Source organism: Sciurus vulgaris, assembly GCF_902686455.1.
Source record: "Sciurus vulgaris genome assembly, chromosome: 6".
Classification (NCBI taxonomy): domain Eukaryota; kingdom Metazoa; phylum Chordata; class Mammalia; order Rodentia; family Sciuridae; genus Sciurus; species Sciurus vulgaris.
Window position 1 is genome coordinate 160,184,001 of NC_136466.1, and position 18,294 is coordinate 160,202,294.

Below are 18,294 nucleotides of genomic sequence, written 5' to 3' on the forward strand. Positions count from 1 at the left end.
GCCAAGCTGGAGGCTACAGCCTCCCCTTTCCTTTGCATAGCCACCTCCTCTAAAATGCCCCCCTGAAATGGGGCCTGAGCTTCTGAGAGGGGCCAAGACCTGTGGAGTGGGGACCCGGGGAGATGCCAAATCCACCTCACCCCCACCTCACAGAGCATCTCAGATGGGGCTGAGGTGGAGAGAGAGGGACCATTCACTGTTCAGCCACCTCCTCCTCTGCTCCTGGAGGCCACAGGCAGGACTTGGTTCATGTTAGTTCGTGCTTGTGTGAGAATACATGCCCCCTTCTCTGACCTCCTCTCTGACGTTCCTCCACACTGCCCAGCCCCCTGGGGTCTTCTGTGTCCCAGTCACCTTCCTCCGCTGTCCCTGTGTGCCCATGCTCACCCATGAACTCTAATCCACCTCCACACAGTGGAGATCCCAGCGGGCAAGCCAGCATGAGATAGCGGGTAGAACTCCTCAGCAGCCTGTCCGTAGCGCCCACCGCCTGCTGCAGACAGTCACACGCAGCTTCCAGGTGCACAGCTTCTGGGAATGTTCTTGATTACAGCCCCATGGGGAGACTGGATGGAGGAGGTCTGAGTCACTTGCAGGAGGAGGGGACACCCTGTGTTGAGCGGGTTTATGCAGTCTAGGGATAAAAATCACTTTTTTCATTTCAGGGACCAGGCATATAGAGGAAAACCAAAATGGATATTATTCTTCTTGCTAATTCTCAGTTCTTGCTCTGGAGAATAGGATTATATACTGCAATTTGATGTCATAGGCAGGTGCTGAAACGGCACAGCCTCCTGGCGAGGAAAGTCCCATCCGAAACTGGTTTTGGCCATCTTGAAATAATAAAGCTGAACAATATCACACTGTATGGCTTAGTAAGAGCATCCAAGGAAAACATTGCTTTGTTCTTAATCACAAGGGTTAGGAACTATGAAAATATCCCTTTAATGAGCGCACCTCTGGCCAGAAACTTGAGTTACTCAGAATCCCTTTAAAATCTCGCCCACTGTTTCCACTCATTCCAGGGAGGACACCAAACCACGACGGGAATACCAATATCTAGCCCCAATATCTTGGACCCTCTGGGTGAACTGCTAGAATTTATTGCCTTGACCATTAAAGTTAAGAACAAAAGACTTGTGGGGTCCAGATTAGGAGATTTAAATTTTCTCTAAGGTTCAGCTATCATCCATGAAAGAGTATGCTTCTGAACACATCAGGCCAACAAAACGAAAGAACCATGCTAATTTAATGATGCGTGTGAGTTCATTTCAGTCACATTTGCAGAAATGTTTGCTATTTTACAAATAAAATATTTGCTGTTTCACCAATAAACGTGCCCCTGCAGAACCTAGCACATTGCCATTAGCACGGGTGGAGCGTGTTGTGAGGTGGCCTGGTCCCCTGGGTGTGGCCCCCCTTCCACTCCACCACCAGGGCACCCTCTTACAGGCCCCTGGGGTGGATGAGAGGTCACCGGCATGGTGGGATGTGTGTGGTCTCTTATTCAGAAAAGCAGACGTGCTTTAGAGATGAGAATTTTAAAATGTACAGTCACTCAGAGGTTTGTGCTGGTGGCATCCACGAGGGGAAGAGAGATGACCTGAACTTCCACAGTGAAGGAATCGCGGGCATCTCCCCAGAGCTCCTGTACTCGCTGTGCGTGAGTCTGTCTCATTAGGCAGGATGTGGAGCCAGGTGTTGTGGACTGTTTTTGTTTGTCAGTTCTGGGACTAATTGGATCCGTAACGAGGCAGGGGTTCATTCCCTCTGCTGATTCTCCTGGCTGTGGGGCTGACGCTGGTTTTGATGGGGTGAGGATCGTACTTGGCAGTGGTACTGCCAGAGCCTCAGCAGACCTCAAATTAGCAGCCCGTGAGAGGACATCTGAGCCACCTGCAGTACTGGCTGAAACTTCAGTGTAGCAAATGCTCTTTGAAGACCTTCTCTACCAGAGAAGATTGTACTCGGAACTTCAGGGCCGGAGAGGGCAAGATGCACAGTGCTTGATCTCAGAGGTACGCAGCCTCATGGGGACGGAACGTGTCCCAGGACTCGGGCTCCACCCTGAGAGAGCCCTGGGGTCAACAGTACAGAAGGCAAGACCGGAAGGATGGCCTGGAGGCCGCAGGTCAGAGAGGTTTTGGGTACAGATGGGCTGGGGAGATGATGGCTCTTGAGAGGCGGTTCAAGAAGCAGGAGCAAGAAGAAGGAAAGCACAGGTCTGCCGGGGAGAGCAAGGAGCCCCGTCGGGGAGGCAGGTGGAAAGACAGTGGAAAAGTGAGTCTGGGTCCAGCTGTGTGGGGCCTTGAGTGCCTGGGAAATTTCCGTTCATTTGGTAGGGAGGAGAGGAGCCCAGCATCAGGGAACAGAGCTGTGGCAATTAAGGAGGCAACCCTGGGGACCAGACAGCAGCTGCTGGGCTGGGAGGGGCAGCCTCAGACCCAGCGCTTGGGAAAAGACTGAATGAGTCCAGAATTCGCCCTGGTTAACATGGCAGGAACCTGACAGCCGTCTGAGAGACCCAAGGTGACAGCCATCTTCCCTGCTGTCACTTGGAATCGGTACTTCAGTCTCATCAGGGAAAACAGGATGCTCTTTGAGACCCTAGGGGGTCAGGGGGTCAGCCAAGGATAACCAGGGCCCCATCACCACTGCCTTCTCTCGTTCTCTTTCCCCAGAATAACCCCAGCAATAAACTGGTGAACACAAGCAACACCGTCACGGCCGCCCACATCAAGAAGTTCACGTTCGTCTGCATGGCCTTGTCTCTGACGGTAAGGAAAGACAGTGTGCAAGCCCCTCTTCCTCCCTCTCTCTCTCTCTCTCTCTCTCTCCCTCCCTCTCCCTCCCTCCCTCTCCCCCTCCCCCTCTCTCTCCCTCTCCCCCCCCCCCCCGTTTTGTAAATAGGGAAATCGCTGTTTTAAAGGAAGCAATCATGTGTTCCATAATGTGGTGCTATGCTATGCCAAATTCATCAATACCCTCTTCAAAACATTTTATCCCCTAAATGTGAATGGCTATTCAGTGAGGCCATCAAATCTAGAAATAAAGGTTCCCTCCTTCTGGCATTTCTCAGGGCTTCTAACTGATCAAGAAAGTCAGACTTTGCCTTCAATTTGAAAAATACTCTTGTCTTGCTAAACTATTTCCAGCCCAATTTTTAAACATCCAAAACCAACTTTATAACCATTTCCTGTCCCTTTCCCAAATCTAATTGGCATTTTTTCTGTTTCCCTAGTAAAAGTTCCTTTCCTGTTATATTATACTGATGTCACCATAATTTGTCCCTCTCTGTTGAGTACCCCCTGGATCCCAAGCCCTGTCTGCCTAAGATAGAGCTGTGAACAACTGTGGGTGACGGCTGTTCGGGCATCTGTGGGTGACCAGGTGCACATCGTTAAATGACAACATATGCCCTTCTCTTATCACCGTCCCATGAGGAATTCAAATGTATAAGATAAAATTCAAAAATGGGGAAAATATGTATGTTTTATAATCCAAGGACATGGTAAATAATTTCAGGTGGTTCATAACATCTATCAACTGTAGCCAAAAACATGTCTACGCAACCTTACCTGGCAAATTGTGCCCTTGGGTTACAAAGATGGAGATGAGACGAGGAGAAAAAACTTGGGATCAGGCATGGTAGTGCACACCGGTCACTCCAGTGGAGTTCAAAGGCAGCCTCAGCAACTTAGCGAGGCCCTAAGCAACTCAGCGAGACTCTGTCATTAAATAAAATACAAAAGAAGGGCTGGGGATGTGGCTCAGTGGTCAAGCACACCTGGGTTCAATCCCCGGTACCAAAGGAAAAAGGGGGGGGGGCGGTCTTTTGAACCCAGTTCGGTTTTCCTTGCTTGCGTCGTGGCTGCCCCTTTCCCGTTAAGTCCCGTAGAATATGTCCCTGTGTATGTAGGCGCGTCACAGAAGTGCCTGGTGCGCAGCAGGCGTCATCAACCATCAGTGAGGACTGAAGTTTTCTAAGGTGCCGGGTGGTGCTGAGGGCAGGACCACAGTGAGGGCCACCCGACCCTGACCACCAGTTAGCTTGTCACACCTGTTAGTGGCCTTGAAAATCAAGCCCCACACATCGGAACCCTTCCCAGACCTGCCTCCCAGCCTGCAGCTGCATATTCGATGCACCCATCCACCACCTGAGTAGGCTGTGACAGGGACAGCTCGAGACAGCGGCCCGTCGCGGAAGGCCTCTGACCCCTCTGAGTCACAGCTCCGCGTCCTTAACTGCCCATCACCACTGACGGGGCCCCTCGCACCCGTCTGTCCCTTGTGAGGTGGGGCTGTCCAAAGCCTCTTCAGGCTTCCACCCTGGGAAGCTCTGATGGCTGGCTGGAGTGGGGCTGGTGACCCCAGGCAGCCCTGCCCCTCCATTGGCATTCTCTCTTTCTACGGTGTGCAAGTTTTTCCATAGTTCCCCAAAATATTAGCAAAACACTGAACAACTTTGAAACTGTTTAAAAGAGTATTTTAGGAAAAAACAGAGAAGTTTCTATTCTAGGAACAGACCTCAGCTTTTGGAGACTTTGTTAAATGACTGGGAGTTGAAGGTTGAGTCGAGTCCGCACCGGCTCTGTGACTTGGACTTCATGCGCATAGAAAGCCAGTGGCTCCTGCCCATGCCGGACCTGCCGCGGAGGCCCACCTCCTGCCTTCCTCCCCACATGAACACCTTCCCACGGCTGGAATGCCTGTGATGAGAGCTTTACTGCACCGGGTCTGAGGACAGTCCCGCTCTCTCGTGGTTCATGGGGAATGATTTGCATGTGCACATTCATAGTGCTGGGCGTGGTGTGCACACCTGCAATCCCAGCTACTGGGGCGCAGGTGGGAGGACTGTGCATTCAAGGCCAACCTGGGCAACATGGGGAGACCTGCCCTCCCCCCCAAAAAAAAGAAAGAAAAAGAAAATAGAAAAAAAATACTCCATAGCGAGTTCATTTTGAAGTGGACTTTGGATCTGGAAAAATGCTTACGTCTCTTAGGTAGAGAGGTTTATGTATTTAATTATTCTACTCCTAGATTGAAAAGCCATCTATAACTAGAAGTACCTCAGAAAATTTTCACCTGAGAAATAAAAGACTCAGAATTCTTTTTTGGAAGAGAACTTGGAGATGAACTGGTCAAAACCTATAATTTTTCAGAAAAGGAAATGACTCAGACAGAACAGGCGGCTTATCCAAGTACCCAGTAGTAAAACTGGCCAGAACTCAGCTCTCCTGGGCCCTGTCCTGTGCACTGTCCTGTTCCCAAAGAGTCAGAACAAACACTGGTCCTCAGGCCCCAGACTGGAGCACTTGACATCATGCTTAACAAAATGGTGGCTTCATCAACGTGAGAAGCCCTGCGGTTGGAGTTTGCAGCTTACAAAGTTCTCACAATCGGTATCCTTAGGGTGATTGAATCAGTCGATCCCGCGACTTGGCTAGAGGAATTGCCATCCAAACACATGTAGAAAAACATAAAGCCAGGTTCTTACAAATTCGCCGTGACGCTTGCTTTCACTTGCCAGATTCATTCTTCCACATTCACTGCCGCTCCTGGGCTCTGAGCTCCATGGGGCCTGCCACGTGGTCCCTCGGGTCTGCCATCCTGCCTGGTAGCAGGGGCACAGTAGGTGGGCAACCAGCCAGCTCTCAACTGGGGAAAGGGTCAGCAAGACACACCCCACCCCGCTGCCTTCCTGAGCCACAGCCTCTTAACTTATGCTCAGGTTTTTCTATTTTTAAAGCTTCTAGGAGGCCCTTTACTCTTGAATCTATTTCTATTGTTTGACTTTTAAAACATCTTAATGTGTGGAAATTAACGTAGCAGGGGTCATGGAGACAAACTCAGGAGCAGAGAGCTCTCTGTTTATTCCAGGGGATGATTCTGTGTATAAAGTGTGAGCCTCATTATGACTACAGCTTCCTATGAATCACTGAACAGTTATATGATTTCCTGTGCTTGGCTCTTTGGGGAAGTTAGCTCTTGTCCCTGAGTCTTAAAGAGGGCTGACCCATTGGCCCTGCAGACACTCAGTGACACAATGATGCTAACTGCATTTGGGAGTTTGTTTTGTTTTGGTACCAGAGATTGAACCAAGGGGGTGCTTAACCACTGAGACACATCCCCAGCCCTTTATATATTTTCTTTTGAGACAGGGTCTCTCTAAGTTGCCGAGGCTAGCCTCAAACTTGCAATCCTCCTGCCTCAGTCTCCCAAGTTGCTAGGGTTATGGTTGTGCACCACCAAGCTCAGCACTACCTGCATTTTGAAGAGAAACTTTTACTGTCCAGAACAAAATTCATCCTTTCCATCATAAAGGACTCCTTTTCAGGCCATGATATTTTGGCTTGACCTATGAAGAATACTACTGTCACTTTTGACAATGAGAGACTGATATTTCAGTGTACTGCAATGACATGTGTTCCCTATTATAGATCTTCCATTTAAGTTTGAAGGATCTACCTACTCCAAAAGTTGCTTCCACCCTCATATTTTTACCCAAAAAGGTGTTTTTTAATCACTAGGTTTCAAGAAAAGCGACTAATATCCTCTGCCCAGTTGGAAGAACTGGTGAATTCAGGAGGAGCCTAGAGCAGAGAAACAGGAGTGGGTTTCTGTTTCTGTGAGCATCTTGCTTTCACTCCTTCAAAGATGCTCCACGGGAGATGCTGACTGATCTCACTATCCGAAGAGAATGAGGATAGGGAAAGGGGCATCTTTAGCCAGTTCAAAAGATTTGCTTTAAAATGGTAGACTGGCATACAAAAATGGACCCCCTCGAGAGCCACGGGGAGTGGGCATGATACAGACTGAGATTAGCAAGGCGACTGAAGACCGGCGAGCTGCTGTCTGAAGTGAAGGACATCATGGTCCAAAAATATATACAGAGTAAAGCCATCTGGAAGGACAGCTTCACAGGGTGTGCTTGCTCTAGGAAGCAAGCCAGTCGTCGCCACACAGGGGAGACTCAATTACAGACGGCGGTCCAGACTCAGAGGAGAGGGCAGAACCTCGAGCAGCAGAGGCTGCTGGTACGGTGTCCTGGCAGATGGCCTCTTAGTCCTGAAGCTGCCTATAGAGCGTGGTCCCTGTTGCCAGTGTTCCTGGCTGCAGACACAGTGACAGAGTGTCCTGAGAAGCTGTGCGTCTGTAGCTAGTCAGGATCGTGAGCTGAGAAGGGTGTCAGCGACCTGCTGCCCAGAGGGGAGCTTCAGGGAAGGACACCAGCCACGCTAGCGTATGGGACCTGCCTCTGCATGCCCCAGTGAGGCCCATCCTGATCCCCCAGGACTCTAGACTTGAGGGTGATTCCAGGCTGCGCCAGGGTGAGGTACGTCTTTCCAACAGGACTGCTGATGGGGAGAAGGGTCCAGAAGGGTCACCGACCCCCCCCCAGTGCCTGGATTTCAGGCCATTTTGCTGAAAGTCAACAAATCAGGCTGCTAAATTGACCAAATTTGCCAGTTTACCCAAAACATGTCTTTTTTTTTTTTTTTTTTAACTTTCTGAAGTTCGTGACACCCATGCTAAATGGAGAAGCTTGAATGGTTTTGGTGGCTTACAGTTGACCAATTTTCATTTTGACTTCACCAACAGCGTTTTAAGAGCATTTGGTGTTTCTCTTCTTAAGCTCCCTGCTGTTTCAGCTTTAGAGAGCTGGTGCCAAGAGCCGGGGCCCCTCTGGTTCAGGACATGGAGAAGAATCCATGCAAAGCACAGGCTGCTGCCGCCAAGGCCTCCCCAGACCCTCTGTACACAATGGACATGGGCATCCGTCCAGATGGATCCTGGCAGGCAGAGCCAGCAGGGCACTTTTATGCAGTGGACAGCCTACACAGCCATACCCAGCACCCCCTGGATGCCAACCCCAAGAAAGTCAGAGGAGCGAGAGAGCAAAGATCAGGAAAGGGAGAGAGACTGAGTGGGCTAAAGGCCGGGAGAAGAGAAAGAGACAGTGTTTGTTCACAAAAGAGGGAGCCTGCCACAGAAAGAAGGGCAGAACGGGGTACAGACAGGCGGGGGGAATGTAGAGCCAGCGGCTCCAGGCTCTCACAGTCCTCTGCAGCTCTGCCAATCCTTCCAGTACAAGTTGCTATAAACTTACAAGAATTTAAGAAAGACGTAGTTTTAAAAAGTCAATGAATTTGACAAACTGTCAGTTGGCAAATCAATTATTCCGCAGACTGATTTTCGACGTACTGACCTGTTCCAAGAAGGTGGGTGAGGACCAAGCATGGTGGCACACACTTGTCATCCTGGCTACTAGGGAGGCTGAGACAGAAGGATCTCAAGTTTGAGGCCAGCCTCAGCAACTTAGCAAGACCCTGTTTCAAAATGAAAAGTAAAAAGGGCTCCATGGTAGAGTGTTTGTCTAGGGTGTGTGAGGCCCTGGGTTCAGTCCCCAGAACTGGAAAAAAAAAAATAGTGCATGCATGGTATGTAACTCCCAGCAGGCTTTGCACATGCACATTCAGTTTATGCCCATGTCATGAGACTGTGCCAGGACCTCAGACTGCATCTTGTGGGCCACCCAGGAACTGACCTCGCTCAACTTCAACAGTGGAGGAGGGGCATGTGGGGTGGGGGTGTCGCTGTCAGAGGGAAGGCCAATAGGGAAGCCTCCCAGATGCCATCCAACTGCAGTGCCTCACACAGCTGGACCCAGGGGCATCTGAGGTCAGTGGCTGTCAGTATTTAAGGATCCAGTTCCTTTTTAAAAAACTTTTACTGGTGCATCAACTATACCTCATAGAGGAGCTGGTTGCGGCATATTCGAATGTGCGTTAAACAAAACTTGGTCAATTTCACACCAGCACCTCCTTTTGACCGCGCCCCGCTCTCCCCTGATGGCTTCCTCTACCCTAGTGGCTTTCCCTTACATTTTCATGAGGTCTCTCCCCCCCCCCCTTTTTTCTCTCTAACTTCCACATATAAGAGAAAATATCCGACCTTGACTTTCTGAGTCTGGCCTATTTCGCTTAACACGATGCTCTCCAGTTCCATCCATTGTCCTGAAAATGACATAATTTTGTTCATCTCTGTGGCTGAATAAAACTCCATGTGTGTATATGCCACATTTTCTGTGTCCCTTCATCTGTCAGCAGACACCTAGGCTGGTTCCATCCTTGACTATTGGAATCGAGTTTTGGTAAACATGGGTAGGCTTGTACTACTGAATATGCTGTCTTTAATTCTTTAGAATAAATATAATCAGTGCTATAGCTGGTCCTATGATTGTTCCATTGTGAGGTTTTTGAGGAACCTCCTTACTGATTTCCATAGTGGCTATGCTAATTTGCACTGTCCCCAACAGTGTACAAGTATTCCTTTTCCACATAGTTGCCAGCATTCATTGTAATTTGTATTCTTGATAATTGCCATTCTGACTGGAGAGGTGTAGGGGTGCCAGGCTAGCTCGGCGCAGGTAAGAGCCACGTAGTCAGAACCCAGACCCCAGGAGTTGGGTAAAAGCAGGCTTGTGGTGAGCAACTTACAAACTCATTTATTGCAGGAAAAACAAAACATTTTATAGACTTTCAACCCAATCACAATGTACCACGGGGGATCAGACCACCAGGCCCCTATACAGGTTCCCTTGGTAACACTAGGTCAATTTGGGGGCAGTTGTTTACATTCCTAGGTGGTCAGAGCGGAATGCTCCTCTCTGCAAGTTTACACACTTGAGACATTAACTGCTGCGAGCCAAGAACTAGGATTTCTCCTAACAGAGAGGGAATCTCAGTGTGGTTTTGATTTGCGTTTCCCTGATTGTTAAAGAAATTGAAGCTTTTTTTTCATATGTTTGTTGGCTCTTTGTACTACTTATTTTGAGAAGTATCTATTTAGTTCAGTTGTCCATGTATTGAATGAGTTGTTTTAGTTTTCTGGTGTTGTTTAGTTTGTTGGAGTTCTTTATATATTCTGAATATTAATCCTCTGTGGGAAGAGTAGCTGGCAAAACTTTTCTCCCATTCTGGAGTTCTCTCTTCATACTGTTGTTTCCTTTGATGTGCAAAAACTTTTTAATTTGATGCCATTCTATTATTGGTTCTTGGAGTTATTTCCTGGGCTATCAGGGTCCTACCAAGGAAGTCATGCCTGCCTGTATGTTACAGTGTTGACCCTATAAGTTTTCTTGTAGCATTTGCATTTTCTGGTTTTATTCTTAAGTTGTTGAAGGATCTGATTCTTTAAAGAATGTTAAAATAGATTTTCATTCTTGATCTTTCTGAGTCTTGCCTTTTGCAGTTAGTAAGAGAGAAAAAAAAAAGAGACCGTGAACCAATCCTAGGACCTTCTATTCTGATTATTATGGGTTACAGTGTGTTATGTCTGCCAAATAGTCATGCATGGAAGTGCTAAAACCCACTACCTCAAATGTAATCTTATTTTGGAAACAGGGCTTTGATGAGGTTCTGAGCCTGGGAGCAGCGTTGCATACTTGTGATCCCAGCTACTCCAGAGGCTGAAAGTTCGAGAATAGCCTCAACAACTTAGTGAGGCCCTATTTAAAAATAGAAAATGATAAAGACTGGGGCTGTAGCCCAGGGTAGAGCACCCCTGGGTTCAATCCCCAGTACTGGGGAGAGGGGGGAGAGAAGAGGTTCTGGCAGGTGACGGGGGTCCTGACCCAGGATGACCAATATTCCTAATAAGGGAGCTAAGATGACACCAGAGATGATAATTTATCAGAGATTGCACTGTGTTCTTGGCTCTTTTGTTCTTGCATGAAAAGATTTCAAGTGAGACTTAGTAAAAGTATAGCAAAGTTTATTAGAAGAGAAGGAAGAAGAGGGAGCACCTCAGGGAGAGGGTGGATCCACCCAGAGAGGAGAGTGACAGCACATTTCTTTTGTGACAGCTTACTTCTTTGTGGCCTGGATTTTTACTGCAGTAGGAGGGAGATTGTTAGAAGTTCCCACCCAAGTCTCACCACTGGGCTCTAGGTTAGCTAACAACCAAAGGGTAACTCTTGGCCATTTAGGCCTGGCTGACAGGTCCTGGCTGGCAGTGGTTTTTATTTACGGTGGGTGGGCTCGATCTTAATCATCCTGCTTTCCTCTCTGGGAATCTCTCGTCTGTGTTCATGTAGAATGTTGAATTTAAGACATCTTGGCAGTTGGGCCCTTCGGTACAAACATCTTTGTCCTCCTCTGAATTTATCTATCTTCCTCCTGTTGCAAGAGGAATAGCTTATAGAGCTGAAAGAACAGCCAGGGTCCTGAAGCAGCTATTGTGTCAGACCTTGAGGCACCACTGAGGCATTAACTGAGCAGCTCTATGCTAAGTGTTTTCTTAATCCTGACCCTGTTCATGTCTAACTGCTATCTCACGTTCTCTTAAGGAGGGAAGTTTGGGCACAGGTGCAGGGAGCACGTCATGCAAAGGCTGGAGTTCAGTGACCACAGCAGAGGAACTCCAGATGCGGGGGAAGCCTGGACTCTTCCCCAGGACCCCCAGAGGGAGCATGGTTGTGCCCACAGGTGATTTCCACTCCACAGCTGTAAAACACTAACTTCCTGTTGTTCTGAGCCACCCACTTGTATTTGTCACAGCAATCTTGACAAACTAATACGCTGATGTTTCCAAGACCAAGGAATCTTGTTATCGCTGAGACCAAATGGACTGATTAACCAGAATTTTAGCTATTCAACTGACTTTTGTTTCTAAATTCTCCATTCCTCTAGTTTATATAAGACACTATTATTTTATTTCCAGATTCTCCGTGTGAATAGAGGATTCGCTAAGAAATACCATGCATTGCAGGGCTATGCCCGCATTCATGGGTTTAATTGTATCTTTGCTGATGGTTCTTTGGGGTAGAGGGTTATTGGCATCATAGCATCTGATAGAAGTAAGTACCAATGGTAGATTTAGATTACTTGGCTTGTTTTCATTCTTCTTTTCATTAATTGAGTAATCCAGTGTGTTGCAACTGGGCCCTCACAGAGCCCAGGACTAACCCATGCCACTAGTAACACTGAAAAGCTAACATCTTTTTTCCAATTTTTAGAAAACAAAGCAAGTTTCTAGTATTTTATCCAGTTGTATTTATTCTCCCAAATTGTCTCAATCTTGATCCTTCACTGTTCCTCACTTGAATCTTATAAATTGTATCAGTACATGCTCTGCTGCCAATAACATAATGCCACAAACCTGTAACATTTTAATGAAAGGAGATTTAGTTTGGCTTATGGTTCAGGAGGCCCGAGGTCAAGAGCCCACATCTGGTGATGATCTTCTGCTGACAGAGTCTCAAGGTGGTGCAGGGTCACTTAGTGGTAGGTAGGAGTCCATGTATCTGTGTGATCAGAGGCCTCTCCCTCTTCTTACACAGCACCAGTATTGAATTGTCAGCATCGGTCACTCTGATGACCTTATCCAGTCACCTCCCAAGGCCCCCTCCACACACCATGGTCAGATTAAGTTCCACCCTCTCAGTACTCACGGTGGGAATGAAGCTTTCAACACAGGAACCTCTGGGGCATATGCACACCATATCCAAATCATAGCCTGAGTTATAAAAATGACTCGTTTTCGCTTTAGTGGATCGGTCCCCATGTGCGCTGAGTGGCACAGGGGGACAATGAGTTTATCCCAGGGCTGCCAAGCCACGCTGCTCCCAGCCCCTCCGCACTCTGGGAGGCTAGGTCTGGCCATGCCTCCCTGCACGAGGCCTGGCGCGGCCCCACCCAAGCCCCACTGCTCCACAGGCCCCCTCCATGTTTCACTGGAGCCAGAGCAGATTTACACAGGGCCAGTGTGGCTCAGCAGAGCCATCGCCCCACACAATGCAAAGGGTCTCTGGAGGGCCTGATGAACGGGCTTCAGGAAGAAGGCCTCGGGACTCTCTGCAACTGTTCAAAAGATTGTTTTCATGAGCTCAGCTTAACTGGAGAAAAACAAAAGCAGTCTGGGGCACATGGCGGGGGTGCCAGTGTGGGAAGCAGACATCAGATCCCCCGGGCTCGGCCTGACAATCACGGGAAACGTGGAGGAGAACACAGGATGTGGTGGAGTGCCGCTGGTGGTGGAGTGCCGCTGGCCCGGGGCTCAGGGCCACCTGGGCTCCGCCTGGGAGCTCTTCCTAGCAGCCTGAGACTCTTGACTGATTCACTTGCACATCAGTATCTCAAAAATGACCCAGTAGGCAGAGTTCGTCAAGCAGCTGTGCGCTGAGCACAAGGAGGACCTCCCGTTAGAATTCGAAAGGGCCCTGTGCACGCTGGCTAAGTAAGCAATCATTTGACCCTGGACAGAAGAAAAAAAGCTCCCTGGCCTTGCAGAGGGGCAGAGGGGCTTCGCCAGGTTGGCTCTGCCAGGGGCTGGGTGTGCCCAGGCCGTGCAGGCTGCACTTAGCAGGGCCGCTGGAAAGCCCAGTCACTTTCGCCCCAAGAAAGCCTTCGCTCGCAGCATTCATTTCCTCTTAAGGCACGCCACTGCACTGGCAGCTCTGTGTCGGGTGGCCACCCTGTTCACGGTCTTCATGGTGCCATGAGGGGGTCATTATATCCCTCCTGAGCCCACTGCAAGGCCAGAAGATCCACAATGTGCTGCTGAAAAAAACAGCATATGTGGTAAATAATGGTGCCTCAGAACCTGGCTCGCCACTAGTCAAGTGCCATGATCCTTCCTGGGCAGAGCCCTTAACGGATGCCCTTGAAGAGTGAATTGACCCTTACCAAAAAGAAATTTCCAGAGGGCCAGGTGCACTCACTGGAGTCAACATCTCTGATCCCTGGCCTTGGAATTGGTTCCATTGCAGGGCTGCTTGTCCCACTGTGCAGCCCTGGGGCTCTCCTGACACTTGACTGCCTCTCTGTTGATGCAAGAGAAGGGGCAAGGCCAGGGCACCTAGTCCAAGCTCCTGTCCAGGGCTGCAGGGCACAGTGCTTACGGAGGTGGTCCTGGGACCACAGGGCCTGGGTCCAAATCCCAGCTCCATCACTCGCCCATTGAGAACTCCAAGAAAGCAACTTAAAGAAGTAAGCCTTGGTTTCCCAGCTCCACGTGGAGATGGCACGAATTACGCACTTCGTAAAGACTTTGAGAGGGGTGATAGCTTAGTGGAGTGCCTGGCATATCCTGTAAGCAAAGACTGCCGGCTCGCCTGGTGGCCCGGAGCCCCAACACACAGGATTTAGATGACGAGAAGATGGCGAGGAGTGGAAATAAGTGGCTATCAGTACACTTAATGGCAACGCATAATATCTATGTATCCTTCTGAATTCCTGTGGATTCATTTTGAGGGTGTATTAAAAAATCAGTGCCTTGATAAATAGAGGTATAGAACCTTCGATAGCTTCAGAAAAAGCATATTTACTAACTGTGGTATAGGGAGTGAGTCTTTTGGGTGGTCTTGATACAGCCTACTATAGGCAACAAATGATTTAGAGTACATGTATTTAAGTACAGCCTCTCCTTATCCACAGATTCACTCTCTGTCATTTCAGTCGCCTGCAGTCAACAACCTTCTAAAAATACGAAATGGAAAAATTTACAGAAATAACAATTCTTTTTTTTTACATTCTTTATTTGCTCTTTTGAGGTATACATGACAGTATAGTGTATTCTGACATATCATGCATACGTGGAGTACAGCTTCCCATTCTTGTGGTTTGCGTTATGTGGAGTTTCGCTGGTCGGGTGTTCATGTGTGAACGCAGGCAGGTGAAGTCCGATTCAGTCCACTGCCTTTCCCAGTCCTTCCTCCTCCCTTCCCTTCATTCCCCTTTGGCTAATCACTGAACTTCTGTCCTTCTCTCCCCCACCCCTTTTTTTGTGCCAGCTTCTGCATGTCAGAGAGAACAGTCCACCTTTGGTTTTAGGGGATTGGCTTAAGAAAGAAAGGATGCCTAAGTTTACATTGTGTGCCCCTCTGAACTTCACACCAAGATCTCACGCCGTCCTGCCTCGTCCTGCCCAGGGCGTGGATCTTCCCTCTGTCCCGCGTATCCACACAGCCCGTGCTCCCACCTGGGTGTGGAGCAGGTGTGTGCCCCTTGCAGGGCGGCCCTGAGGGAGAAGGTCGCACTGTTCCTATGGCAAGAGCCGAGAGGATCACTGCAGCTCCTCCCCATCTCTGTACCAAGACACAGTCCTTTCCTTTCCTCCTCTCTTTCACATTGAGCCTCCCTGAGTACACAGAGCACAACCCGAATCAGGCCTGACCCGGTCGGTCTCACGGACCAGGGCTGTCCAGTTTGACTTACGCTTTTCATTAATGCCCAGTCAGGCTACGCTGTTTTGTTTTCTTGAATTAGCCACTTGGCACTCTTGCCAGCACTATCATGACACCTGGTAAGCTCCAATTGACTGTACTCTTGTGACAATCCAGGACTGGCCCCATCTGGAGCTCATCTTTTGGGTATTTGCCAAGCAGGGCCCTCCTGGCCTCTCCCCAAGCCTGGGCTTCCCCGTCGCAGCCGCGAGTACCTTCACCACATGGGTGTTTGTGATCTGAGCCTCTGTGCTTCTCAAATCAAGCAAAAAGCCTGCTATCCCTCTCGTCCACTTCCCTCTTCAGCTCCTCTTAGCCATGTTTCCTACCCCTCCCAGATTTAAGGTGGCCCCTGTCTTGGTCTGCTCTGTGCCACCATAACAGAGCATCTCAGACGGGGTAATTTATAAACCATAGAGATTTATTGCTTCTGGTTCACAGTCTGAGAAACCCAAGGTGGAGGGCTAGCATCTTGCCACATCACCCCACGGAGGAAGGGCACAGCATGGGAGAGAAAGAGGCAAAAGGAGCTGAACTTGTCCTTTTACAAGGGCCAACTCAGAAATGACCGCGGTCCTCTGGAAATGAACCCCTTTAATGCCTGCCCCCACTGGGGCCACCTCCCACCCTCCTCAGGCAGAGGTGGCACGTCACTCGGCTTTGCCATCAGTTGCTTCTGCCTCTGTCTCAAATGCTTTTGGGCTGGCAGGTGCCTCCATACCAACCTCACCCAGGTGCAAACAGGTGCCCCTCGCCTGTGCCCCCAGCACCTGGGTCTTGCCTTCCAGTTCATCAGGCACATTAGCACCTGGCCTGGTCCAGGCGATCAGAAGCCTGACGGCCACAGTCCTAGACTCATCTGGGCTGCCAGGACTGGGAGGGAGCCGGCAGATGACCCGTGCAGGGCGTGTTTGCTGGCTGCATCCATACCCCTTCCGCTCCAGCCCCCGGACTGCCTTCAGGTGCTTGTCTCCCTCCTCACTGGCCTGTTCAGGTCGTGTGGAGAGAAGTTCTCTTTTGAGCGCTTTCTAGTCTCCTGGGTTCTCTGGCACTCTCAGATCACACTTGCCTCTTATGGACAGATTTTGAAATGCTTTCTTTGTGCCCGCCCCTCCCGCCATCCCCGGCTCTGTGAATTCAGAGGGGTCATGGTCACCCTCTCTCACGGCAGATTTAGTCCAGCGAGGCTGTCCCCTGGCTTGTCTTCGCTTCTCCTGATCAGCTGTCTGGAAGGGATGAGGCTGAGCTGCTGGGACGAGGAGGGCGTGGCCTCCAGACCTGCCGAGATCCCTGTTTCCTTCTCTCCATGGAAAGCCAGGCCTGGAATCGTGCCCCAGCCGGCCGTCTCTCTCTGAGGCTTGACCAGCTGCCCCAGGCCAGGAAGGAGAGGGGGTCCCCACAGAACGGAAGGTGGAGGTGTTTGGTATTTAGATCATCTTGCACCTAGAGTTTCAGGACTTCAGGTCTCAGAGGAACCCAGCCAGGAAGGAGTAGAAGCTTCAGGAAAACCTGCTGGGCCCAGGTCCTCCCTGTGACGGAGCAGCTCGCCCATGCTCCTGCTGGGCAACTCCTCAGGAAGCAGCGCCGTCCTGAAGGGGCAGCAGGGCAGGACAGTGCAGTATGGGTGCCCCAGCCCTCAGCAGAGCCAGACCGCTCCAGTCCTCGGCTCCTCTGGGGTCCGCGCCGGGCGCATACGGTGCGGTTGGAAGACAAGGCAGCGGGACCGAACACCTGCCTGGGAATTCAGCCGTCCTCAGCTTCCCCAGGCAGGAGGCCTCTCCCACAGCCTTGGTCCGAGTCCCCTCGCAGTTCAGGATGAACTCCTCAGCTGCCATCTTGGCCGGCTGTCCATGATTCACAGGTAGGGTCTCCAGTGCTTGGGTCACGCCTAGGTCGCATCCCATTGTTCACACAAAGCTGCACCCCAGTAAAGCCTGTGGGTTCCCGTCCTCTGTGTGCCTGAAGGCAGAGAGCCCACTGCCCCGCAGGACCTTATCCTGGTGGCTCTGTTTTCCAAGTTAAAGTTTGAGTTCCCGAGAATGACCTAGTCTCACCTTCCTGTCCCTAAACTTACCCTCAGGCGTGGCTGTCACTCAGCCACCCTGGGCCATACCCGGGCCTGTTCCAGCCGTGGCACCATGCTGGCCACTGGTCTAGAACAAAGGCAGCCTGTTCCAGGCTTTGTTTCTGCTGGGTGCCCCGCCCGCGTGCCATGAGGTGGTGACTACTGCCTCATTGTTCCCATTATCCAGCAGAATAAAATAACTCTCTGTCATGGGGATAAAAAAGGAGCAAAGGTAAATGAACAGAATTCACAGTTTTCTCATATCAAGCGCTGCCTTCCTATGGCAGGAACATTCCGCGCCTTAGGACATCCAGGAGACAGGGAGCCACTGAGATCTGCAAGTCCCGAGGCCTGGGTTAAACTCTTGGCCCTAAGGTGACCTGGGGCAGGTCTCCCTATGCCTGTAGAGTCTGTGACCTCATCAGAGATGAGCAAAGAATGATTCAACTATCCCGGGATTGTATGAGAATCAAATGAGAAAACATGGAAAGCTCTTGGCCTGTGCAAAGTAATTGGTAAGAGTATCTTCCCATGGAAACTCTTTCCCTCATTCTTCTTTCTAGAAGCTTCCATCGTCCAACATTCGCTTTTTAAGTCAGCATGCCTTGTAGATTTGAGAGATTGATTCATTCATTGGTGTCTCAGGACAGATTAAAATAATTAAGACTAGTGCCTAAAATTCTACCTAAACCCTGAGCATAAAATGCCAGTGCAAGTCCACATGTGTATTTTTAAAAATTATCAGAATGAGTAATCAAGCTGTACTATTATGAGCAGATTCCAATTTGTTTCCTTAGTATTTTTTTTAATTGTGGTTAAATACACATAGCATACAATTCACCCTCTTAACCTTTCTTGACTGTACATTTAAATATACTTATCCAGTCGTGGTACAATAACCACCACGCAGTCACAGAATGCCACCTTGCAGGGCAGCAGGCCCATGTCTATAAATTACAACTACTCCAGAGGCTGAGGCAGGAGGATTCCAGGTTTGAAGCCA

The 18,294-nt window shown here is 49.7% G+C and overlaps 1 protein-coding gene across 1 annotated transcript in view; it reads left to right on the forward strand.

The window, feature by feature from the left end:
• ANKH (ANKH inorganic pyrophosphate transport regulator) overlaps positions 1-18,294 on the forward strand; it is a 133,408-nt gene that overhangs the window by 101,486 nt on the left and 13,628 nt on the right. The window contains 1 exon segment of the mRNA XM_079144578.1: positions 2,682-2,777. Coding sequence (XP_079000704.1) covers positions 2,682-2,777 — 96 coding nt within the window.